General features: G+C 42.5%; 1 protein-coding gene across 1 annotated transcript in view; it reads right to left on the reverse strand.

Moving 5' to 3' along the window:
- Positions 1 to 19,389, reverse strand: part of Usp8 (ubiquitin specific peptidase 8) — a 40,951-nt gene extending 21,562 nt beyond the window's left edge. The window contains 6 exon segments of the mRNA XM_048333138.1: positions 1,472 to 1,514; positions 3,330 to 3,492; positions 5,574 to 5,659; positions 9,337 to 9,481; positions 10,871 to 11,039; positions 19,231 to 19,389. Of these exon segments, the coding sequence (XP_048189095.1) occupies positions 1,472 to 1,514; positions 3,330 to 3,492; positions 5,574 to 5,659; positions 9,337 to 9,481; positions 10,871 to 10,977 (544 nt within the window). The 5' untranslated portion in view covers positions 10,978 to 11,039; positions 19,231 to 19,389.
- Between the last annotated feature and the right edge of the window lie 6,106 nt (positions 19,390 to 25,495).

Genomic DNA, 25,495 nt, shown 5'->3' on the forward strand with positions numbered 1-25,495 from the left:
GAGACACAGTGACATTTAAGCTTTTTGGTGGTTCTTTGGAGAGAAGAGTCTCATGAACTTTCCTGCCTGAGCTGGCTTTGAACCGAGATTCTCAGATCTCAGTCTCCTGAATATCTAGGATTAGAGGTGTGAGCAACCATACCAGGCTCATTTATAATCTTTGAAAGTAACATTACATACAATTTGTGTTCAATTTATTAAGAAGCCTGTTCATTGCCCTATGTCAAAACTGGGGCTAGATGCACTGTGTCTCTCATACACAAAATCAACAGCTAATGCTTAGGTTACCACCTATATTTGGTGTTGCCTCTGTTAAGAAAAAAGTATAAGGAAACTAATACATATATCTTATGAAAATATTCTGTTTTTTAAAAAAAGTTAAATAAAGTAGAGTCCCCAGCCTGGGCTTCAATAGGCCTAAACCAGTGGCTATAGAGACCTTCGAGAACAAGTCGGCTGAACATCCTGCTTGGTGCTCATTAGATAGCTCCCACTCAGAAAGGAACAAAGATTATTGTTTTCCAATAAATCTAAAAAAAAAGATATTAAATGAAGTTACAGCAACTATTTACTTCGTGTGGGGAGTGCAACCTGACAAGATTCCCTGTTGCTATTTTTTTCCTCAGCTGAACCACCTGAAGTGAAAGACTACTAAACACCCCCTTCTTTTCTAACCACCCAGACTGCTTTGACAACAGACAGATTACACAGCTGAGAGCTTGTACCTGACATGTAAGCACGAGGAGATACAAGGGAACAAGTAGATGGAGACTAGTTTTAGAATAAACCAGTAACTGCTTCCAAGAAGGCACTTTTATTCTAAAAACTATTGCATGGCAAACTTCCCAGCAGGACATTTCAGGACTGTCACTATGAGGAAAAAAAAAACTTCTCTAGAAGGTGAAATCATACTCCTTATAATGCCCCATATGATAATCCAAATTATTAAGATTTTTTTGAAGCAATGGTAGTGATACTTCTTAAATAATTAAGATTACAACCTAAACCTAAAAGTATTAACAGCAAATACTTAAGTTCATTATGATGTAATTAAGCGTTTGATATGTATTAGCAGACTCAATCTTTGCAATAACCCCATGAAGCAGGTTCTGTAATTATCCCCACTTTCCAGAGGAGGAAGCTGAGGTTAAGTTAGGTGGCCAAGATCACACTGTATTCCACCCAGGAAATCCGGCTTTGGGGAGCCCATGCTTTTACCCCTGTGCTACACGGCATCCAGCAAGACAGTGAGCCAAATGTACACAATGCATAAAATATACCTCCTAGTAAGTAAGTAAGTAAGTATAGAACCTACAGCATTTTCAATATAATTGTACACTATAGGAAAAGGGATAAAGTATACTCAGACAACAGACACAATGGTAAGACTCTCAAGGTGTAAATTCCGAAGCCTCTCCTGGTTAAAAGGTCTCAAGAACATAAAGAACACGTTCCTTCTGCTCATACGTACCTTTTTCCGCTGTTTCACTCTTTTCATTCTTTTCACCATTGATCTAGTTCATAGGAAAAAAAGTTTCAATTTCTATAGAAAGCAAAAGTTCAACTTTATTTCACTGAAATGTGGTATGTCAAGTCATGACATTTTATGAAAATACAGCCGAATTAATACTGGCATTACCAGTTTCTTTGGCAATAGAAAACAACTTAAAAAACAACAACAACAACAAAAAAAAACTAGCACCAGGCTAGGAATGTGGCTTACTGGTAGAGTGCTTGCCTTGCATTCATGAAGCCCTGGGTTCGATTCCTCAGTATCACATATATAGAAAAGGCCAGAGGTGGCGCTGTGGCTTAAGTGGCCAAAGTGCTAGCCTTGAGCAAAAAGAAGCCAGGGACAGTGCTCAGGCCCTGAGTCCAAGCCACAAGACAGGCAAAAAAAAAAAAAAACCAAAAAGAAAAAACAACCTAGCACCAGATCAGAATCACAGGACAGCCCTTCAAATTTTTCTTAATTAAATGCCAAAAACAATTTAAAGCCAAATTGTTGTCGAAACTTAATATTTAATTAGAAAGGTTTTCTTTTTTTTTTTTGTTAACAAGGAAACATTTCTAACTACCTATTCATTGTTCTCCTATATAAAGGAAAATTAAGTAATTCAAAGTGACACCTAATTTATGCTTTCTAACCAAGACAAACAACATAGGGTAGACCCATCTTTTATAGATGAGAAACTAAGTATTACAGTATTAAGTACACAGTAGCATCTATGAAGCACTTTTGCCATGAAACCATACTTGAACCTGACTTCAGAAAATAAAGGGAAAATGGGAAGCTGGGCACTCCCCCCCCCCCACCCCCATGGCTCATGCCTATAATCCTAGCTATTCAGGAGACTGCAATCAGCAGATCGTGGTTCAAAGCCAGCCCAAGCAGAAAAGTCCATGGGACTCTTATCTCCAATTAACCATCAGAAAACCAGAAGTGGTGCTGTGGTTCAAAGTGGTAGAGCACTAACTAAACTTGAGCAAAAAGAGCTGAGGAACAGCACCCAGGTCCTGAGTTCAAACCCCATGATCAGCAAAAAAAAAAAAAAAAAAAAAAAAAGGCAGCTAAGCGTCCAGTAGTACACCAAGTAGAACTTACTTTAGAAACTTAAAAAAAACATAGCAACAAAAGGCAGTTAGTACACTTTGATTCTGATTCAATAGATCAACTCCAAGAGTCATTTTATGCCCAAAGGAGAAATCTTAAGGTACTAGATCATGTTAAGGACGTGGTTAACATCTTAAGGTACAAGTTGGGATTGCAGGAAAATCTGCCCTTCTGAGCCAGTGGCTCATGTCTGCAATCCTAGCTACTCAGGAGGCTGAGCTCTGAGGATTGAGACTGAAGCCAGCCCAGGCAGGAAAGTCTACAAGATTCTTATGAACCCCTGCAAAACTCCCAAAAGCTGGAAGTGGAGCTGTGACTCAAGTGGTAGAGTGATAGCACGGAGCAAAAAAGCTGAGTGCCCAGGCCCTGAGTTCAAACTCCAATACTAGCAAAAAAAAAAAAAAAAAAGATAATCTTCACTGATCAAGATACATTGTATTCATAAACTGTTTTGATGAATGACAATTCCTTTATACAACTATTTAAAGATAATTTTTTACAAAAGAAGGAAAATCTTCCCATTTGAGCTGCTGCATCCTGAGATATTTAATAAGAATGCGGGGGCATACTAGCTACATTTGCTTTGAAACACCCTAACAAAAGTGAAATGACAGGACAGGTAAAAAAAGTATGGCAATCGTAACTTAACTTATCCTATGCAAATCATCTGACAAACAGAACCAGAATGCTACTTTACACAATAAATGTGAAATACCCTTTGGGTTTTGTTTTTGGCATCCAATACATTCTCCAAAGGACCTTTAGCAGAAGCATCCCCGTCGTCTTTCCCTGCGCCTTCCCGTTGCTGCTGCTGGAGCTGCTCTTCCTCTTGCCTGTCCTTTTCTTCAAGTTTCTTCCGAACTTCAGCTTCTTCATATCTTGAAAAGAAAAGACAGGTGTCACTTATTGGCATGCAGTGGAAAGGAAATGAGTTCATGTTTCAAAAAGTGAGTGTGCCATCTTGAGAACAGTTTATGGCTGCAAAGTCTCTTCCCTCTGAATGGAATCCAGTTCTCCTAGTGTTCCATTACAATCCACATCCACAATCCACACGCTGGCCCTCCGAGGACATATGAGCATTCCAACTGCCCAAGAATCTGAAACTCTGCTGCTCTAGCAAGAACAGACTAAAAAAATAAACAACAGGGGCTGGCAATGTGGCTCAATGGTAGAGTGCTTGCCTAGCATGTATGAAGCCTTGGGTTTGATTCCTCAGCACCACATAAACAGAAAAGGCTGGAAGTGGCGCTGTGGCTCAAGTGGTAGAGTGCTAGCCTTGAGCAAAAAGAAGCTCAGGGACAGTGCTCAGGCCCCGAGTTCAAGCCCCAGGACAGGCAAAAAAAAAAAAAAAAAAGGAAAGAAAAAGAAATAAACAACAACCCCAGCTATAAACAAATTAACAAACTGTTATGGACATTTGTTTTCTCTCTTCAGTATTACTGCTCTATCACTGGGAAACCAAAATTGGGTTGTTTTTTGGCTTTGACATGTACTATACTTAATTTGTAAGTAGTTCATCAACTTGGTAGCCTAGTCATGGCATATTCCAGAATTTGGGGTTTTTTTTGTGTGTGGGGGGGGGAAATGGGGATGGCCTCATACTTTAGCTTGTCTTTATTGCTTATCAGACTTTGGTGACTACCACTTAAGCCACACACACCTCCTGCCTAGCTTTTTACTACTTAATTGGAAATAGTCTCTCTGGCCTGGCCTTTAACCTCCATCCTTCAGGTTTCAGCTATCTTGAATAGCTAGGATTATATACATGAGCTGCCCGTGACAATCAAAAGGTGTGGGGTTTTGGTGATGCCAGTCTTGGGGCTTGAATTCAGGGCCTATGCCCTGTCCCTGAATGTTTTTGTTCAGGTTGAGTGCTCTACCACTCAAGCCACAGCTCTACTTCTGGCTTCTGGTGATTAATTGGAGATAAGAATCTCACATCTCATTTTCCCACCTGGAATGGCTTCCAACCACAAATCCTCAGGTCTCAGCCTCCTAATTAACTCCTAATCCTAGATTATGGGATGAGCCACTGGCACCTTGCCATCAAAATGTGATTTTTTTTAAAAATCAATTTTTGTAATTCAATATGTGCATATCAAAATGAGTACTTCGGGGCTGGGAATAGGGCCTAGTGGCAAGAGTGCTTGCCTTGTATATATACATGAAGCCCTGGGTTCGATTCCTCAGCACCACATGTATAAAAAAGGCCAGAAGTGGCGCTGTGGCTTAAGTGGCCGAGTGCTAGCCTTGAGCAAAAAGAAGCCAGGGACAGTGCTCAGGCCCAGGACGGCCAAAAAAAAAAAAAAAAATAAAGAAAAGAAAAAGAGTACTTCATACTTAATTCCGGCAAGACCATGTACAGTAGCACATTATACATGGGACATCTGAAAGATTACTTTCCTAAAGAAACCTGTCAGAATGCTGTAACTTATGAAAAACAATAGGCTTGATTTCATACCTAATACACTGGTGTTTACTTTAACAATCTACAACTCTAAACACTAAAAATATAGGATATACCAAGATTTTAGTTTTGGCAGTACTGGGGTTCATTCCTACTTGCCAGGGAGGTGCTCCACTTCAGCCATGTCTGCAGTTCTAGCTTGTTTTTGTTATTTTTTGTTTTGCATTTTGCTTAGGGCTAGACTCAGAGTGTAATTCTCTTACCTCTTCTCCCTACATAGGGAATACAGAGGTATACCACCAAGCCCATCTTGTTAAGATTGGGTCTCAGTAACCTTTTGCCCAAGCTAGTCTTGAACTGCGATCCTATCTAGTAGCTGAGATTACAGATGCATGCCTGGCCAAAAGATGGTAACTTGTGTGTCCCAGGTAGCATGGACTTATTTCTAAAAATTAGGGTACTAAGTGCACAGATACAAAGGATAAAGTTTTAAGTATTATCTTTATCCTCTAAGTTTACACTTTCATAATAATTTCATAATAATGGCTGTACCTGAGTTTAAGGCTTTCAGAGAGTCTTTCAGCTTCTTCAATAGCTTTTTTGATGTTGGTGGGTCCAACCATTGAATTAAAGTAGTCCTAAAATGACAGGAAAGCCATCCCACACAGTCAGTACTGGGCACTGCATACAGGACTCATGTTGAACACACTTACTGTGATTATTATACACAGGAAATTTAGGTAAAAACATTTATTATTGCCAGGGGCCAGTGACTCACACCTGTAATACTAGCTGTTCAGGAGGTTGACCTCTGAGGATCACAGTTCAAAGCCAGCCCACACAGGAAAGTTCTCTCCAATTAACCACCAGAAAGAAAACTGATGCTGTGGCTCAAAGTGGTAGAGCGTTAGACTTGAGCAAAAGAGCTCATAGACAGTGCTCAGGACCCAAGTTCCAATCCACAACCAACAACAACAAAAATAAAAACATTATAGCTGATGTATTTTGTTAAGCTTTAAGCCTGTGTAAATGCATGATTCGTTCTACAAAAGTCACACAACTGTCTATTTAGACCAGTTATATGCTAAAGAAATTCTACCATGTAATAAACTATTTGTAAGAAACCATCAAGAGTGAGTATAAGGGGGCTGGGGATATAGCCTAGTGGCAAGAGTGCCTGCCTCGGATACACGAGGCCCTAGGTTCGATTCCCCAGCACCACATATACAGAAAACGGCCAGAAGCGGCGCTGTGGCTCAAGTGGCAGAGTGCTAGCCTTGAGCGGGAAGAAGCCAGGGACAGTGCTCAGGCCCTGAGTCCAAGGCCCAGGACTGGCCAAAAAAAAAAGAGTGAGTATAAGAGCTGAGGATATGGCCTAGTGGCAAGAGTGCTTGCCTGTATACATGAGGCCCTGGGTTCGATTCCCCAGCACCACATATACAGAAAATGGCCAAAAGTGGCGCTGTGGCTCAAGTGGCAGAGTGCACTTGAGCAAGAATAAGCCAGGGTCAGTGCTCAGGCCCTGAATCCAAGCCCCAGGGCTGGCCAAAAAGAGTGAGTATAAATAAGCCATGTACTGGTGGCTCAGGCCTATAATTCTAGTTACTCAGTAGCCTGAGATCTGAGGAGCTAAGAATTTTGAGACAGTTTATTTTATTTATGTATTTATTTTTTGCTAGTCCTTGGGCCTTGAACTCAGGGCCTGAGTACTGTCCCTGGCTTCTTTTTGCTCAAGGCTAGCACTCTGCCATTTGAGCCACAGCGCCACTTCTGGCCGTTTTCTGTATATGTGGTGCTGGGGAATTGAACCCAGGGCTTCATGTAAACAAGGCAAGCACTCTTGCCACTAGGCCATAGCCCCAGCCCTGGATCTAAGAATTCTGAAGCCAGTTTGAAGCCAGCCTGGACAGGAAAGGCCCCCAGACTCTTATCTCCAATAAACTACTCGGAAAAAGCCAGAAGTGGTGCTGTGCCTTAAAGTGGTAGGGTGCGAGGCTTGAGCAAAAGCAGCCCAAAGACTGGCACACACACACACACAAAAGTATAAATATTCTTCTGTTATGTTTTGCAGGGCAGTATTAGGGTTTGAATATAGGACCTCTCACTAGCTAGGCGGGTACTCTACAGCTGAGTCATATCTCTGGCCTTTGTGCTGATTGTTTTGAGCTAAGTCTTACTTCCTGCCTCTGGCCAGTGATCTGCCTGCCTGGCATAGCTGGGAGGACAGGCATGCCCACAGCCTCCAGCTTCCGCTTTCCTTAGTTCACACTTTTCTACCTAGGGTGGCCTAGAACCACAATCTTCCCAATTTTTAGCTTCCCACATAACTTAGGATGATAGCCACCATACCCAGCCTGGGCTAAAAAGACCCTCATGCACTTTTCTGCCAAGGCTAGCCCAGAACCACAATCCTACCAATCTCAGTCTCTGAAGTAGCTAAGATTGCAGCTGTGAACCACTGGTACCCAGCTTACTAGTCTTAAAAAGTACTAAAGAGCAAAGTTATCAAGACCGATACCAACATATGTACCAAGTTCTTTTTTTTGTTTTTCTAAATCTAGTCTAAGAAAAAACAACAACAACAAAGCAAATCATGCAAATGTAGAGAGCATGGAGATTTATTTTGTTTCCTTTTTTCTGTGTGCCAGTACAGGGGCTTGACCTCAGGGCCAGGGCACTTGCTCCTGTTTTTTCTGCTTGAGGCTGGCACTCTATCACTTGAACAAGCTCCACTTCTGGCTTTCTGGTTGTTGTATTTGGAGATAAGATCTCAGAGACTTTCCTGCCTGGCCTGGCTTTGAACCTTGATCCTCAGATCTTAGTCTCTTGAGTAGCCAGGTTAAAGGTGTGGGTCACTAGTGTCGGCAACTGATTGACTGCAACAGCACATTGCTACTTAGCTCAGGTTGGCCTGGAGCTGCTCCTGTCTTGGATTAACCTCTTGAGCAACTGAGGTAGCAGGAATGTAGGTCACCAGACACAGCTATTATTTTCCTGTTTTGCTTTTGGAAGTAATTCAGTATAAACTCAGAGGGGATCCTGCTTGCTAGGCAGGTGTTTTACCATTTGAACCATATCATCAGTCCTTTTTTGCTTTAGTTATTTTTTGTTTTTTTACCTGGTACTGGGCTTGCAATCTTTTTTTTTTTGGCTAGTCCTGGGCCTTGGACTCAGGGCCTGAGCACCATGCCTGGCCTCTTCTTGCTCAAGGCTAGCACTCTGCCACTTGAGCCACAGCGCCCCCTCTGGCCGTTTTCCATGTATGTGGTGCTGGGGAACCGAACTGAGAGCTTCATGTGTAGGAGGCAAGCACTCTTGCCACTAGGCCATACTCCTAGCCCTGGGCTTGCAATCTTGCTTGCCCTTTTCACTGGTGGCTTGGTGCCCCTTGAGCCATATCTCCACTTTCAGCCTATCGCTGGTTAACTGAGGATGAGCAAATCCTCCAGTTGGTTTTTTGTGGGTTTTGGTTTGTTTTTTTTGCCAGTCCTGGGGCTTGGACTCAGGGCCTGAGCACTGTCCTTGGCTTCTTTTTGCTCAAGGCAAAAAGACTCTACCTCTTAAGTCATAGCTCCACTTCTGGCTTTTTCTGTTTATGTGGTGCTGAGGGATCGAACCCAGGGCTTAGTGCATGCTAGGCAAGCACCTCTACCGCTACGCCACATTCCCAGCCGTATTCCCAGCCCTCACACTGGTTTGTAACCATGAGGATCAGATCTCATCCTTCTGAGTAGCTAGCATGATGGGCATTTATTTTTCAGATGGGCTGCTTTATTTTTCAGAAAGGGCCTCAATCCTTCCACCTATGCCTCACATCTGGCTGGGATCACATGCACATGCCACTATACCCAGCTTGTTGATTGAGATGGGGTTTCATGAACTTTTTGCCTGGGATTGCCTCAAATGGGGATTTTCCCCATCTCCACCTCCCAAGTAGCTGGGATTATGGACGTACACTAACTACTCCTCCTCAGTGCAGGAATCAGTCTTCTACTTGACCTAGCAATAATTTATAACAACAGAAAGCCGACTGCAAGCCTATATGTTGCTACAAACTTGAATAAGTCCAAGGCAAAGAAAGAATATGTGAACTGGTATGCGCATTCACATGTTAATGAAATAAGGAAATCCTGACTTTGCCTTTTCTGCATACATACAGGCTGAAACGGATGCTACATAATGTGATCTTAATTTCACTGGAATGCAGCTCAGTAATAAATCCCCAGACACAGAGACACAGACACACACGTAAACTTCACTGTTAAATCTTTCAAGAATCAAGTTCTATTGTGCAAAAATAGCAAATAAAAGGTACCTGCTGTTGCTTGAAGTCAGATCTTTTTTTGATGAGATTATAAACACTCACAAATTTCATGTATAGCACATAGGCCCTTTCCTCATCACGATCTAATCTGCATTCTTCTGCGGCTTTGAAGATTTTCAGAGCACTGTGAACATAGCTTAAAATTGGAGAGAAAAAACAACAACTTTAAAATACTTGACATCTGAGGAAAAGATACAAGCTATATATAACGTTTACAGATAATGAAGTAAATTTCATGATTTAGGTTGCTCAGCTTCTTTAGTCCAGGAAGTGAGCCAAACACTCTTTCATTCCCCACAAAGAGTTCTCTTTAAAAAAAAAAAAAATACTGTCGCTAGTAATATTTAGAAGGATCAGTTCAGTTCAAGATTCTCCTTTCTGACTTTTCTAAAAGGTTTTACCATTTCTTTTGTCATTCTTGATGTTTTGTTTTCTTCCAGTCTTGTGTCTATTACCTGTAGAAAATGATTTATTAAGATGTCCCAGTCTGCTGGGTGCCAGTGGCTCAACATCTGCAATCCTAACTTCTCCGAAGGCCGAGATCAGAGGATCAGGATTCCAAAGCCAGCCCAGGCAGAAAAGTCTGTGAGATTCTCATCTCCAAAAAGCTCAAAGTGGAGCTATAGCTCAGTGGCAGATGATAGGCTTGAGTGAAAAAAGCTCAGGGACAGCACTCAGGCTTTGAGTTCAAGCCCTAGCATGGGCGTAAAAAAAGCACCTATTCCTAGCTGGGTGTCAATGACTCATGCCTGTATTCCTAGCTAGTCAGGAGGCTATGATCTAAGGATTGCAGGTAGAAAAAGTCTATGAGTCTTCAAGTAACCACCAAAAAGCCAGAAGTGAAGCTGTGCCTCAAGTGGTAGAGCACCAGCCTTGAGGGAAAAAGCTTAAGGGACAGTGCTCAGTCCGAGTTCAAGCCCCAGAACTGGCACCAAAGGGGGAAAAAAAGTACCCATTCTTCCTCTCTTAATCAAATAAAGGCTAGGCTAGTGTCATAAGTTACTTTCACATTCAGTACATAAAAATAAACACAATCTTCCTTTTCTTTTGTATTGTTTTGGGAACTTGTGGCTAAATGATTTTTTTTTTTTTTGCCAGTCCTGGCTGTGAACTCAGGGCCTGAGCACTGTCCCTGGCTTCTTTTTGCTCAAGGCTAGCACTGGTGCTGGGGAATTGAACCCAGGGCCTCATGTATACAAGGCAAGCACTCTTGCCACTAGGCCATATCCCCAGCCCCTGGCTAAATGATTTTTAAAGCAACTTTATATTTTTTGTCTCAAATGTGTGATCCAGTATGTATATTGTCCAGTCCTGGACAATGTGAATTCTGACAAGACAAAGATAGGCTTGGAATTGTGATCCTCAGATCTCAGCCTCCTGAGTAGCTAGGATTACAGGCGTGGGCTACCAGTGACAGGTAATGGTACTGATTTTCAAATCAACGTCAACAATTCATCTAATGTAAGTTTTAAAAAATGAATTTAAATGAATATATGATTTAATCACATCAGCCAAGGATACATACTTCTTCGTGCTTATTTTCTCCGGTTTAACTTCTGTTTTCTTATTGAGGTCTTTCAGGGATGAGCTGAGGTAGAGCTCCTTAGGAACAGTTGAAGCCACGGCAGGCATGATGGGGAACTCTTAGTCTCCACCTTCATAAGAGATGGGGTATTTCATGAAAAGTAGTTTTCCTGAAACGACAAATAATTCCACTAATTTTCTCATTACCAGAAAATAAGTCCACATTGTTTTTATTTTAGTGAAACATTACTAAGTATGTTGAGACAAGGACTACCGCCAGGTTAGAACAGAATGGCTCTATCTGGACCATCCTCTACCTGGACCATCAGTACTAGTAATCTAATCACAGGATAATGTTCAAAAAGTCAAACAGAACTCACTTTGAGGATTTAACACCAATACAGTTCTTAGCTAGGAAAAGAAGTTATTGATTTGAATTTCATGAAATGAAAATCTAGGACATGTACCTGGATGAATCTTTTTTTTTTTTTTAAATGATTACCTTTGAAGTTTGGATATATGAGAGGCAAACAGCACACAGACCACATCTGGTACCCAGGCAACTTATAATAGGAAATCCTTAGCTATTTCACAGTTAAATTCAATTTTAATACAGATATTCTGCTAGAGAAGGAGGCCGTGTGCTTCTGGCAACTCATAGCTCTGTTTCTTCATAAAGTTTAAAAAAGAAATGTGAAAGGGAATGTTGTAAGCAGTGGTAAAACAACACAGCTTGACAGCAATCTCTGGAGTTACAAATAACGTACTGTAAGAAAAACTAAGGCAGATGATTCTGAATTGCTAGAGATAATGGCAGTATCCAAGTGATAGATTTCTGGAGGCTGAAAGCTTTTGTTTTTTGTTTTTGTTGCCAGTCCTAGGGCTTGAACTCAGGGGCTGAGCACGGTCCCTGGATTCTTTTTGCTCAAGGCTAGCACTCTGCCACTTGAGCCACAGCGCCACTTTTGGCCGTTTTCTATATATGTGGTGCTGAGGAATCGAGCTTCATGTATACAAGGCGAGCACTCTTGCCACTAGGCCATATTCCCAGCCCGGCTGAAAGCTTTTGACAGAGAGGAGGAACCGTATGAGGGAGGAGTCAAAGAAGTAAAGTACATCTTCAGGAATCAGCTACTAGAGGGTGAACCAGAATGTTATTATTATCTATCATTTTTTTCAGGCAAACCTAAAAAAGAAAAGCCTCAGCACAGACAATAAAAGAAAAATGCTACATTAAAGGTAATGGGGAGCCAAACAGGGTTCTGAAGAAGGGAGTTACATGATCCAAAATTGGTTCAGAGTAGAAAACTGGGAGTTAAGAGACTACAGATAGGAAAAACACCAGTTATCTACCGTAAGGATCCTAGGGAAAGAGGATAAAGGTCAGAACTAGGGCAGGTCAGAGGAGACGGAGAAGTAGATAGAAGAAACACTGCAAAGATACAATGACAGGACTTAGTAAATACAGATACAGGGAGGAAAAGTACAGTCATAACATTATGAAATCAAAGGTATTAGCCGGGGCTTCTGGAACAATGATCATATACATTTCAGACATGGTCTTGTTATGTAATGTAGGCTAGCCTTGAACTTATGATCTTCCTGCTTCAACTTCTTGAGTGCTATCTGTTTAAGTATGCTTGGTTGGTTTCTTGCTAGCATTAAAAATACGTGCAGCACTTAACAATTATTTTTAATAGCAAAATCATATACATTTTCCCAAAAATCAAATAGAGGGTTACGGTCATCTTTTTTTTCCCAATCAAGCGAAAAAGTAAAAAATACACATCTAGGGCTGGGAATATGGCCTAGTGGCAAGAGTGCTTGCCTCTCATACATGAAGCCCTGGGTTCAATTCCCCAGCACCACGTATATAGAAAATGGCCAGAAGTGGCGCTGTGGCTCAAGTGGCAGAGTGCTAGCCTTGAGCAAAAAGAAGCCAGGGACAGTGCTCAGGCCCTGAGTCCAAGCCCCAGGACTGGCAAAAAAAAAAAAAAAAAAAAAAAAAAAAAAAAATAATTAATTAATTAATTAAAAAAATACACATCTAACCTTCAGGTATCTCAAAGGAACAGGAACATGATACTGAATCAAAATGTAAAATGTAGTTCACATTAGAGGTGGGGGAGCCAGGTGTGGTAGTACATGCCTCTAGTTTCAGAATTTGGGAGGGGAGGAAGGAGAATCAAGACTTCAAGGGCAGTCTGGACAACATGAGATACTGTGTGACTGTCTCTGTTAGAGCAAGGCTACTCCCAATGTGGTCCGAAGACCAACACTGGTTGGAGAATTGCCTTTTACTTGTCTGTGATAAAAGTAAATAGCTTGGGATAGAATGCAAATCACTTATGCAGAACTTTCCCACTGCAGAAAGCAGTCAGTGACTTACATTCTCCAGCAAGCTATTACCTAGTCAGTGAAGATAAGGAGGGCCTTAAATGAGTCTCACTGGCCAATTTGAAAAGCACTGCTCTGGGGGCTATGGAGAATAAGGCTTTAAGTCTCAAGTCTTAGTTTAATTACCAATAACAAATTCATATTGTCTAAAGAACAAGACAATAATTGCTATACTATACATTACTAATATGACTGTGGTCACTGGGAAGTCGCTGGAAGTTCAGTGTAGCTGGAAAAAATAAAGATTTATCCAGCTTGGAATGTACTCCATTCATATTCCAACCTTTCTTCTTTTAAGGGCCAACTTCAGTTTCATCTCTTTGTGAAATAATGAACTGGACCAAAGGAGTCCATTGATATGTCCATAGTCCTTAATAGATACTTCATAGCTGTTAGCTAATAATTAAACTATACTATGAAAAGAGACACAATCACATTATGAAGAGCTTTCAAGGTTCAAAGCTAGCCAACACAGACATGTCTGTGAGACTCTTATCTCTAAATAACAAGCAAAAAGCTACAAGTGGGGAGGACAATGGGAGGGGAGACATTGATCAAGATGTATTACAAACTGATTTGTTGAGTTGAAAACCCTTTGTACAACTACATTAAATTAAAACAAAACAAAACCCCAAACTGGAAGTGGCACTGTGGCTCAAGTAGTAGCACGCCAGCCTTGAGCAAAAAAGCCAAGTGAGAGTGAGAGGCCCTGAGTTCCAGTACACATAAATAAAGCCAATATAATTAGTTTATAGGTGACTCAGTGCTATTTTTGATGGGAAAAATATTTCAGTGTAGTAAAACTTCAGCTATTCATGCTGGACTTGAAAGATCGATCAATCAGGTGTGGTGATACAAGCCTGAAGTCCCAGCATTAGGGAGGCTGAGGCAGGAGGATCAGAAGTTAGTTACAGGCCAACTGGAGCCACAGAGTTACACAGCTGAGACACTGTTGAAAGGGAGGAGATGGCAGAGGGGCAAGTGTTGTGGTTGGGGGGAGGCAGAAGAGGGAGTGTATACTATGGAAAAGAACAACTAGAATTTTACTGCACAAAGAACCACAAAGGGCAGAAACATGCTTTCATAACTATATACTGCAGTCTAAAAATGGATCAGTTTATCACAGTACTTCTTAGTTGGGCATGTCCCATTTTGGACCAGACAGGGTGCTGCTGTAGAAGGCTGCTCTATGTAGTGGTGGACGTTAGCGCCATCCTGGACTCTACTCATTACATGTCAGCAGAACTCAACCTTCTCCAGTTGTGACAACCAAATGTGCCTGGACATTGCTTAATGTCCTCCTGGGGGCAAAATTACTTCTAAATTAGAGCTACTGATTTATAAGAAAGTAGATAATTCAATCTTAGACATGTTAAGTATCCAATAAAAATAACTGAAGAAAGATATCTTGATAAGAGATGTAAACATGTAGTTACAAAGCAGACATTAAATGTCTAGAGAGGCCAGACACTAAATTTATGTATCAATTTTGAAGGCATCAATGTTAATTTTTATAATCCCTACTGTTGGGAAGATATTAAAGTACTGACACTGAAATACTATGCTACTAGGATTTAGTTTATTTTCTTTGCTTTGGTATGGTATATTTTAAAACTTACCCAATACTCATTAAATCATATACATCAGCCCACTGGGCATAGTACCACATGCCTGAAGTTAGTTCCAGTTACTCTGGAGTTGTAAGGACAAGAGAAGCTATTCAGCTTAAAAGCTCAAGCCAGCCTGGACAACACGGGAGAGACCCCATCTCAAAATATAAGCCCATGAACACATAATTAATATCATACATATTGGTAACTAAAATCCGGACAGCAAACCAGTAAGGAAATGAGCTCTTGTCAGACTACTGACTTGAAGGGCCCAGAACTGAGGATCAGGAGATTCTAAAGGAGGAAATTCAGAAAAGGAAACAGGAATGGTTACAGGGAATGAATATAAAGAAAGTGCAGTAAGTATAGTATCACAAAAACCAAGGAAAGGGAATTCCAGAGAACTTTTTTGTGTCCTTTTCTTGTGCTGTTCTTAGGGTTTGAACTCTGGGCCTGGGCGCTATCCCTGAACTTTTACCTTCAAGGCTAGTGTTTTAGTACTTGAGCCATAGCTCATCAGGTCTTAGAGACTTTCCTGCCTGGGCTGGATTTGAACTGCAATCCTTAGGCATGAGCCACCAGAGCCCAGCTTCCAAAGAACATTTTACAAATATCATATATAGAATGCTAAGAAAACTAGCCCTATTTTTTAAGAGAAATTGGTAAACATTTAGAATATATGCTCCACAGCAGCCAATGAAGTTCCTCTTAAAATGAAATGTGAGTCATAGTACAATTGCTGCCCAGATGCTGCTGCTCACCAAGTAAAAGAGAGAAAGGGGAGATTTCCCACACAGGTTAAAGAAGCTACCAGGTAAACTGTCAAGGAGTCATGAGCATAGAGAATGGCTACAAAAATGCTTTGGTAAAAACAATAAAATAGGGGCTGGGAATATGGCCTAGTGGCAAGAGTGCTTGCCTCGTATACATGAGGCCCTGGGTTCGATTCCTCAGCACCACATATACAGAAAATGGCCAGAAGTGGCGCTGTGGCTCAAGTGGCAGAGTGCTAGCCTTGAGCAAAAAAGAGCAAAAAAGAAGCCAGGGACAGTGCTCAGGCCCTGAGTTCACGGCCTAGGACTGGCCAAAAAAAAAAAAAAAGGTCTCACAAGAGTGCTTGCCTCGTAAAAACAATAAAATATGATAACAGTTTGCTTCCAGCTGAAATCAGCAACACAAATCAATTACTCTCTAAGCTATCAAAATTATGAGAAACCAGTGTGAGTAAGTGTGTGACATGGTACTGGGGCTTGAATCGGGTCCTACCACTTCAATGACGCCTTCAGTTTCAGCTTTTTGATGGTTAGTTGAAGAGTTTCTTGGATGTATCTGCCCAGGCTGGATCTGAACTGTGATCCTCAGATACAACTCCTGAATAGCTAGGATTATAGGTATGAGCCACTGAAGCACAGAAATGAATTATTTTTTAAAGTCTGCAATTGAGACAATTCAAAGCCAATCCAGGCAGGAAAATCCGCAAGCCTCTTTATCTCCAGTTAACACTCTCCCCAAAAGAGTGGGAAATGGAGCTGTGGCTCAAGAGTACAGAAGAGCACTAGCCATGGGCAAAAAGCTCAGGGAGCACCCAGGCCCTTAGTCCAAACCCCAGGGCTGGCACACACAAAAAAGTCTGAGCTGGGTGTCAGTGACCCATGCTTGTAATCCTAGCTACAGAGGTGGCTGAGATCTGAGAACCTCAGTTTGAAGCCAGCCCTGGCAGTAAAGTATGTAAGATTCAACTCCAATCCAATTAACTACCAAAAAAGCCAGAAGTGGAGCTGCTCAAGTGGCAGAATGCTAGCCTTGAACAAAAAAACTCAGGAACAACTCTCCGGCTCTGTATTCAAGTCCTAGGATGGACACATGACACACACACATACACATACATACACACACACACACCTCTGCAATGATATCACATTGGTATGACCCCTTGAAATGTTTCTACCTTTTGTGACATTAGCACATCTTTAAAACTAAGTAGTAAGATCAGGCAACAAAGCAGGACTCTCTTGAGAAAAAAAAAAGTTAAAAGAAATTTTATTATGATTTCAGTCACTTACTTGCTGCAAAACAAATCACTCAAGGCTGGGAATGTGGCTTAGTGGTAGAGTGCTTGCCTAGCAGGCAAGAAGCCCTGAGTTTGATTCCTCAGTACCACAGAAACAGAAAAAGTGGGAAGTGATGCTGTGGCACACGTGGTAGAGTGCTAGCCTTGAGCAAAGAAGCTCAGGGACAGTGCCCAGGGCCTAGAATTCAAGCCCCAGGACTGGCAAAACAAAAAAACAAACAAATGAAAGAACCTAAATCACTCAAAAACAGTGGCTTAAGATGAGTTTGGTACCTCTTGTGTTTCTCTGGGATGGCTGTAGTTAGTTAGGCAGAGCTCACTGAGGGTTTTATGAGTTTGTATAGAGATAAGCAGCTGGGGTTGGAGTTATCTGAAGCTCAGCTGGGCTGGACTCCCAGGTGGCAAAACTACATGCCAGGCAGCTGACAATGGCTGCAAGTTTTACTGGGAAGACAACTGGAGTGCTTCTTTGTAAGGCTGAGGCCCAAATATACACATTTAAAGAAAAAGGAACCAGAAACTGCTGGCCTCTTCAAACTGAGGCCTAGAAACTGGCACAGCATAACTTCCACAGTTCTCTATTTATTAGAGCAAAAGTGCTCTCCCTACTTCACCTGCTAAGACTTCCTTTGGGTTGGGGGAGGAAGGATGTTGGAGGGCCTTGTATTCTGCTAGGCAAGCTCTATTTAAATCATTGAGCTGAACCCCCAGCCAGCTCCTTCTTGAAGCAAAATAAAATTATTTTGCCAGCCCTGGATCTTGAACTCAGGGCCTGGGTGCTGTCCTTGAGATTTCCGCTGAAGGCTAGCACTCTACCATTTGAGCCCTAGCTCCATTTCTGGCTTTTTGGTGGTTAACTGGAGATAAGAGTCTGATGGGGCCTTTACTTCCAGGGCTGGCTTCAAACCCTGATCCTCAGATCTCAGCCTCCTGAGTAGTTAGAATAGTAGTTGTGAGCCACTGGTGCCCAGTATCATTGCAATCTTATGTCTTACTCATTAGATATAATAATTAGATATAATTAAGGAAGCATTAGTACAACCCACATCACCTTACTTAAGGTACAGTAAAGATGGGAAACTAAAAATCAACATGAATGACAATCAACAATCTGAAAAAGAGAATGGCTTGAAATGCAAAATCAGCTTACAAAGCAAAGCCACAGAGCAAGACCACACTTAGTATCACTTGACTTTGTGTGTGTGTTTGTGTGTGTATATGTGTGTTTGCTGGAGGTGGGACTTGAACTCAGGACTTGGGTACTGACCCTGAGCGTTTTTGCTCAAGGGCTAGTGCTCTACCACTTGAACCACAGCTCCACTTCCAGCATTCTTTTTTTTTTTTTTTTGTGGTCAATTGGAGATTTGAGTGTCATAGGCTTTCTTGCCTAGGCTGGCTTTAAACAGCGATCCTCAGATCTCAGTAGCTAGAATTGTAATATTGGGCAACCGGTGCCTGACTTCACATGGCATTGAATGCAGCCGGGTATATAGAAAAACTAAGCTTCTCCTCAAGTCCAAAATGAGTAAGACACACCTTTTAGTTGGGCATACCTTTTTGACCGGAAGCCCTCAGAAACTCTTAACAAATACCACATTCCTTAGGCTCTACACCACCTTTGTGAGTCAGGTGAATGTGTCGTGACTGACTGATTCAAGGTCACAGGATAAACCAGAGGCAAGAAATAAACCCAAGAGCTGGAGGTACGAACGCAAATTCCTGCAATTAAAGGTCCTGGTCCTTCTCTGGTGACAGTGCAGGTGAAAAGTAACTTGTCTGTGCCATAAATCGCAGGACAGAAGGCAAATTATTATTTTCGTTAGGGAAAGCAAAACTTCTAGTTAAGTTTTAACTCATCCATTTACTAAACTCGTACTTGTACTTCACTAGTAGCTTCCTGGGGGCGGGCGGGGGGGTCAGAGGAGGAAGTGGAATCACTCCGAGGGGTTCTTAAGGCCTGGGGACTGTGGATGGAGAGCCGAAAACGGACGCAGGAGGGAGGTCAAAGTCGGGTGTGAGTGTCCCAAAGGTTGAAAAAAGAAGAAAAAAAAAGAGGGATGATGGCCTAGGCCACTCGCACACATCATCCAAGGTCGCCAGACCACACCAACCTTCGGGGCAGTGGGGAAGACCAGAGCTCGGGGCCCAGCCTCCGCCGTCCAGGTCAGGGGCGGGGGGGGGGGGGAGGAGGGAGGACGGTCCCTCCCCTCTCCGCGGACCGGGCTGGTCCCCCGGTACCACTGCCGCCGCCGGGCCCGGCTCTGAGACCAGATTCGCACTCACCGTGGCGCCGGACGCGCTTCACGGACGCCGGCCTCCCCGCCCGAGGCCCATCTCCAGACAGACTTGGGGGTGGAGGGAGAGGAGGATTAGCCTTCGCTAGCGCGACGGAAGCCAGCCCAGCGCATCCCCTCTTCCCGACGTGCACTGCGTGGCGGCGCGCGCCGGGTCACGTCTTTAGACGTCACGCCGGGGGAGGGGCGTGGCCTCGCGTGCGTGCCCCCCTGTGGTCACGCCCCCCACGCCGCTTCCGGTGGCGGTGAGCGCGCGAAGCTCTGGTCTGTGTTCCGCGAGGGTTGCGAGGCAGCGCCGTCCCGAATCCCAGGCCAGCTCTAGCCAGAAAGTTCCTGAGCCCCCTTTACGTCCAATTCAGCACCCAAAAGCCGGCCGTGAGTTTATACCTGCGCACTGGCAGCGGTCGTTTTGGAAAATGTGTGTGTGTTTTCGGCTTCACTGTGTCTGTGGCCCAGGCTGACCTCCATCCAACTCGTCCTCCCGGCTTCTAGCGTACTGGGATTGCGGGGAGGCGGGGGGGGGGGGGGGTGCGAGCTGCGGGACTTCAGATGCTCCCTGCCGGCAGCAGTTAGGTGTACAGCAGATAGGCCAGAGATAGGTGTACAACCTTACAAGCGGACTTTGGAAGGTTACAGTGACAACTTCAAGTCATTCATTCTCGCAATCATACGTTTTTTGTTTTTGTTTCTTTGGTTGCTGGGCCCGGGGCTTCAACTCAGGGCCTAGTGCTCTGCCCCTTGAGCCACAGCTCCACTTCCAGGATTTTTTGGTGCTTAACTAGTGATGAGTCTCCCAGACTTTTAATCTCCAGGCATCTAAAAGTACATTCAGTGTCTCCCCCCTCACCCCATTTTAAGCCTTTCAGTTTGCACAAAGGGGTTTCAATACAATAAATCAGTTTGTAAGTATTACGCATCTCGGTCAGTGTTATCTTTTGCACTGGTACCTTCAAGTTTTGTGGCTCCGTATTCACCTATGTACATTGAATGTGGGCTGATTGTATTTGCCTACCCTTTCTCTCCATTCTTCTGATACCCCTCCCTTTGACCTTGGCCCTTCTTAAAGGCTTACCAGGAACTATCTTACCCTACAAAAGCCGAAGTCTTAGGCCAATTCTTAAGGGGAAATAGAACTTCAAACTAAGAGGAAACAGTGTGCAAAGCTGAGAACCCACTCTCACCTCTCTTCCTTTTTTCTTTTCTGCTTCTTCCATTTGTTTAGTAAGTACATTTTGAGGTCTTTGGATGGCACAGCAAATCAGGTGACTGTAATGTGGCAGAGCACAGAGGCCTGTTTTTGAATCCTGGTTCTGCCAGTTCACAGGGTGTGCTTGATGATTATTTCAGTCCTTTTGGGGAGGGCTTTACAGAAGTTGTTAGCGCTGTCAGGATAAGTAGATAAGCAGTCATGGTCTGTTCTGAGAAGGCTCTACTGTTCCTTAGGGAAAATTTTGGTCCCTTGTCATGAAGATGTCATTGATCACTCTTGTTCTTGAAATCCAAAATGATTGCAAAACAGCTAAAAAACATGTTTAATGCAAAGACATATACCAAATTGGTAGGGATGCGTACCTTTTTTGGTACTCTTAGTTCATTTACAGGCTCAGGGAAGGACTCTGCTTTTGCTTTGAGAAACAGCTTTTCAGCACCTGTTCCAAGAAACTTGGGGAGATCAGTGAGGAGGCTGGTGCCATTGTCAGATTTATGAGAAAAGGATCAGACGCTGGAGTAGAGGGAGTGTGTAGCACGTTAGGGAGAGGAAAAAATATGATGGCACTGGCTGGCAGCTTGAGTTGATGGTGGGCGATGGAGCCATTGATTAGGATAGAGAATATCAGAAGAGGATTGGGTTGGTGAGAACAGAACTCAGTACTGGACATATTAAAATGAAGTTTCTGGAGAGCTCCAAGTGAAGTTAAGAGTCTAGAGAAATTGCATATGTGGGTCTAAGGCTGTGAGATAAAGTTTCTCTAGGCTGCTCTTCACAAAGACGAAATCAAAAGTGACATTCTCATTCAAGTTAAAATAGACAACCCCAAACCAGGCACTGGTGGCTCAAGACTGTAATCCTAGCTCCTCAGGACGCTGAGATCTGAGGATCAAAGTTCAAGCCAGCTTGGGGCAGGAAAGCCTGTGAGACTCTGAGTCAAAAACTAAAGGAAAACTTTCAGGCCCCAACTTCAAGCCTCAGTACTGGTACAAACAACAAAAAAGACAACTACAATTAGTGATCGAGTAAGTTCACATTTGATTAAGAGGAAATTTTTTTCTCATGGTGGTTGAATACAGTACAAGGTACAATACGGTATTTCAGACAAATATTTCAGGAAGGGGTATTTACCTTTCCATAACTATTAAATCAACAGTTTATCAATTTAGGATATTGTGTTTACTTGAAGAAAAGGGAAGAGAGGAAAGTACATTTTCTTTGCCTATTTCTGCAACACTTTACTGGAGATTAAAACTATCAGCCAAGAACAACTTTCCCAAATTGAGGAACTCCCACAGGGTTGGGTTTTAAGTGGGTACTTGAGGTAAATACAGTGTTTCCTTAGAATCTGAGAGGCCTCCATTAATCTTGCCTTAAACATTGGGTTTAAAGTAGCAAAGAACTATATTTGCTGCATAGCTTTGAAAAATCTTTTAAAGACTTTCAAGCCTTGGAGTGAATCCTTTTAGAGCAACTCCAGCTATAGAAAGACAGGGAATCAAATTTCAACCATAAATATAGGCCATATAAAATAGTGTGTCTGTGAGATTGTCAGAAAAGGTTTCCCTGGGTACTTGTGGTTCATGCCTGTAATCCTAGCTATTCAGGAGGCTGGGATTTCAGGGTCAAATACCCATCACAACTTTCCTTTGGCCTGGCTCTTCTGTTCCCCTTGTCATTTTCTGTATGATCCACATTTTACCTCTTACCTAGCTATACTAATGGTCCCAAGTACCCTCTTTGCTTCTGATGTACAGAAATCCTGTACAGAACATTAAAGTTCTATCTTCATTATATCCCACTTTAAAAATCTCTACAGTTCTCCCCCACATTTAGTCCCCAAACAAACTGAATCTAATTTATTCATTATTTGTACTCATCCATACTCCAGTAAGAATTCCTTTGCTTCATGTTTTCATCTACTTTCCCCACTTTTACCATGCAGCTCCCTCATTACCAACTTCTCACTTCTGAATGTCTAAACCCTTCCAGCTTTTGAAGGTAAAAGGTTGACCCTTATTATATATCTTTCTTAGTTGGAATTTTTTCTTATTGTCATAGCATTTCCTTTTTTTTAACCAGTCCTGGGGCTTGAACTCAGGGCCTGAGCACTGTCCCTGGTTTCTTTTTGCTCAAGGCTAGCACTCTACCATTTGAGCCACAGGACCACGTCTGGCCTTTTCTGTATTTGTGGTGCTGAGGAATCGAACCCAGGGCTTTATGTATACGAGGCGAGCACTAGGCCATATTCCCAGCCCATAGCATTTCCTCCATATGTCATGCCATATTACTTCCTACCATGCTATTTATATAAGTATCTTTTATTTCCTAATGGATAACATACTGGTTCATTTTTTGTTGCTATAACAAAATATCTGAGGCTGAGTAATTTATAAGGAAGACATGACCCAGGTGCTGGTGGCTCACACTTGTAATCTAAGCCACTCACTAGGCTGAGATCTGAGGATCATGATTCAAAGCCAGTTTGGGTAGTAAAATTCATGAGACTTTATCTCCAGTTAACCACTAGAAAACCAGAAGTGGAGCTGTGGCTTAAAGTGATAGAGTGCTATAGTCTTGAGCAAAAAAAGCTCAGGGACAGTATCCAGACCCCGAGGTCAGCCCCCACCCCCAAGACAAAAAAAAAAAAATGGGTGTCCACTTATCTCAGTTTTGGAGTCCAAAAGTACAAGTCCAGGCAGCCCCATGTTTGGCCTCTGATGAAGTGTTTATGATACAGCATGGCAGAGAAACAAGAAGGAAAACAGATGCATGCAGAAACCGACTGAGGGTAACCTTGTTTACAACAACCTTCTTGGGAACTAAGCAGGGCCCTTCAGGAACTACATTAGTCCCTTCTGAACAAGTGCTACTTGTAACTTAAATGCCTTCACTGGAGCCCTACCTCTTAAAGGTCCCAACACATGGATTTTTGGAGGAGACTTTGCCCTGCCATCTAAGGGCCTCGTGAAGAAGAGGGCCCTTATGTAACTGTCTACATCATTGGCACACTTAAGAATTGGCTTTTGGGTGGAATGTACAGCCACACCTCAACACAATGCTCCAAAGCTAACATTCTACAGACAAGCCAGAGCAAGCTATAAGAGACTAGCCTGACTCTTCAGGAACTGGCAGTTCAGGTTTTTATTAATAAGGCCAGTATATCTGCTTAGGGAAGCTGTTAATTTATTTTTTTAAATTTAATCGTATCATTTGAACAAAACATCACATCTAAAAGCCAGGCACTGATAGCTTATGCTTGTAATCCTAGATATTCGGGAGGCTGAGATCTGAGGGTTGTGGTTTAAATCCAGCCTGTACAGGAAAGTTTGAGCCTGTTGTCTCCAAGTAATCACCAAAAAGTGGAAAGTAGAGCTGTGGCTCAAGTGGTTGAGAGCTATTTTTGAGCAAAAAAAGCTCAGGAACAGCATCCAGAGTTCAGTCCCCAGGACAGGTGTGTGTGTGTGCACACTCAAATATCCATGCAATCATGTTCAAAGCTGTGATTAAGTAAATGAGTTTTCATGGACATTGGCATACCTCTTATTTCATTGTTAGAGATAGGCAGAGATCCCATATTCCAAACAATTCTCAGGATGCAAATTAAAATATAGGGACATTAAGCAAATTAAAGCATTTCCCAATCCTCACCCCTAAATCATCACCATACTTAAAAAGAGATGACTGTTTCAAAACTGCAGGAGTTACAACATGCTGATTGCAGTTAATCTCAAGGACAGGACAGTATTACCATCTAAAACAATACTTTTTTGGATGAATCTATGGCAATTTGTGGAAAAACAGAAACATATTATCTTACCTGGGTTGGGCTGCCAGAACAAAATACCATAAACAGTGAATCAAATAAGAGATTTATGTAGTTTGTTTTTGCCAGTCCTGGGGCTTGGACTCAGGGCCTGAGCACTGTCCCTGGCTTCTTTTTGCTCAAGGCTAGCACTCTTCCTCTAGGGCCACAGTGCCACTTTTGGCTTTTTCTGTTTATGTGGTGCTGAGAAATCGAACCCAAGGCTTTACAAATGCTAGCCAAGCACTCTACTGCTACCAGCCCCTTCTCACTGTCTTGCAGGCTGGGAAATATGTCAATTTGGTTCCTGGTTGAGAGCTCTCCTGCTAGTTATAGATGATCACCTTCTCATAGAATCTTCATGATTTTGAGGCCTCTTCATCCCCACACCCTCTTTTTTTGTGTGCCCTCCTGGGACTTGAACCCCGGACCTAGGCACTATCCCTGAACTGCCTTTTTGCTTAAGGCTAGTGGCTCCACCACTTGAGCCACAGCTGTTTTCAGCTTCTGGCTTTTTTTTTTTTTAATCAATTGGTCTCAGCTTCTTGAGTAGCTAGGATTATACACCAGCACCCATCTTTCTTCATGTCTTTTAGTGAAGTAGAACCCACAGTCCCACTTCCCTTCTCTATTCTCCCTGCATCACTTGATTAGTCAGAAGTCAGGGTCAGCCCCTATTCTAGGAACTTCTTTAAAATCACCGAGACATCTTTTTTCATGAAATGAATTATTCCCAGCTCTTCTTTCATGTTGACTCTCTACAATCCAAAGGATCTTTTCAGATACCATTGATCTTGCAAATTTACCAAGAAAAGGTGGAGTTGTTTATAGTTATTCCTGGCCCTTCCTGCAGGCTGACTGCTTTGATTGCACAAGCAACCAGTTTTTACTAGTTTTCAGTGTGTTGCTATAGTAGTAGCAAATTTTATATCCTGAATAAACTGTTAATGGAACCACAATTCCCTCAAAATTTAGTTTATTTGCTTGATGGTTTGAGTCAGGATATCACTATGTAGCCAAAGCCAGTCTCAAACTTGTGATCATCTGGTCTTGGTCCCAAGTATTAGAATTACAGGCTTGTACCACTATGCCTACATTCCTTCAATTTAGACAAATACCTTTGTTACTGATCTAAAAAACATTAAGCTTGACTTCAAATATGGCTCCAAAAGCTGCAAAATGGGAATTTAAAACGGTCTTGACCACACTCCACCAGCAATGCCTTGGAGAAATACTGGG

Source organism: Perognathus longimembris, chromosome 23 (genome assembly GCF_023159225.1).
Source record: "Perognathus longimembris pacificus isolate PPM17 chromosome 23, ASM2315922v1, whole genome shotgun sequence".
NCBI classification, from domain to species: Eukaryota; Metazoa; Chordata; class Mammalia; order Rodentia; family Heteromyidae; genus Perognathus; species Perognathus longimembris.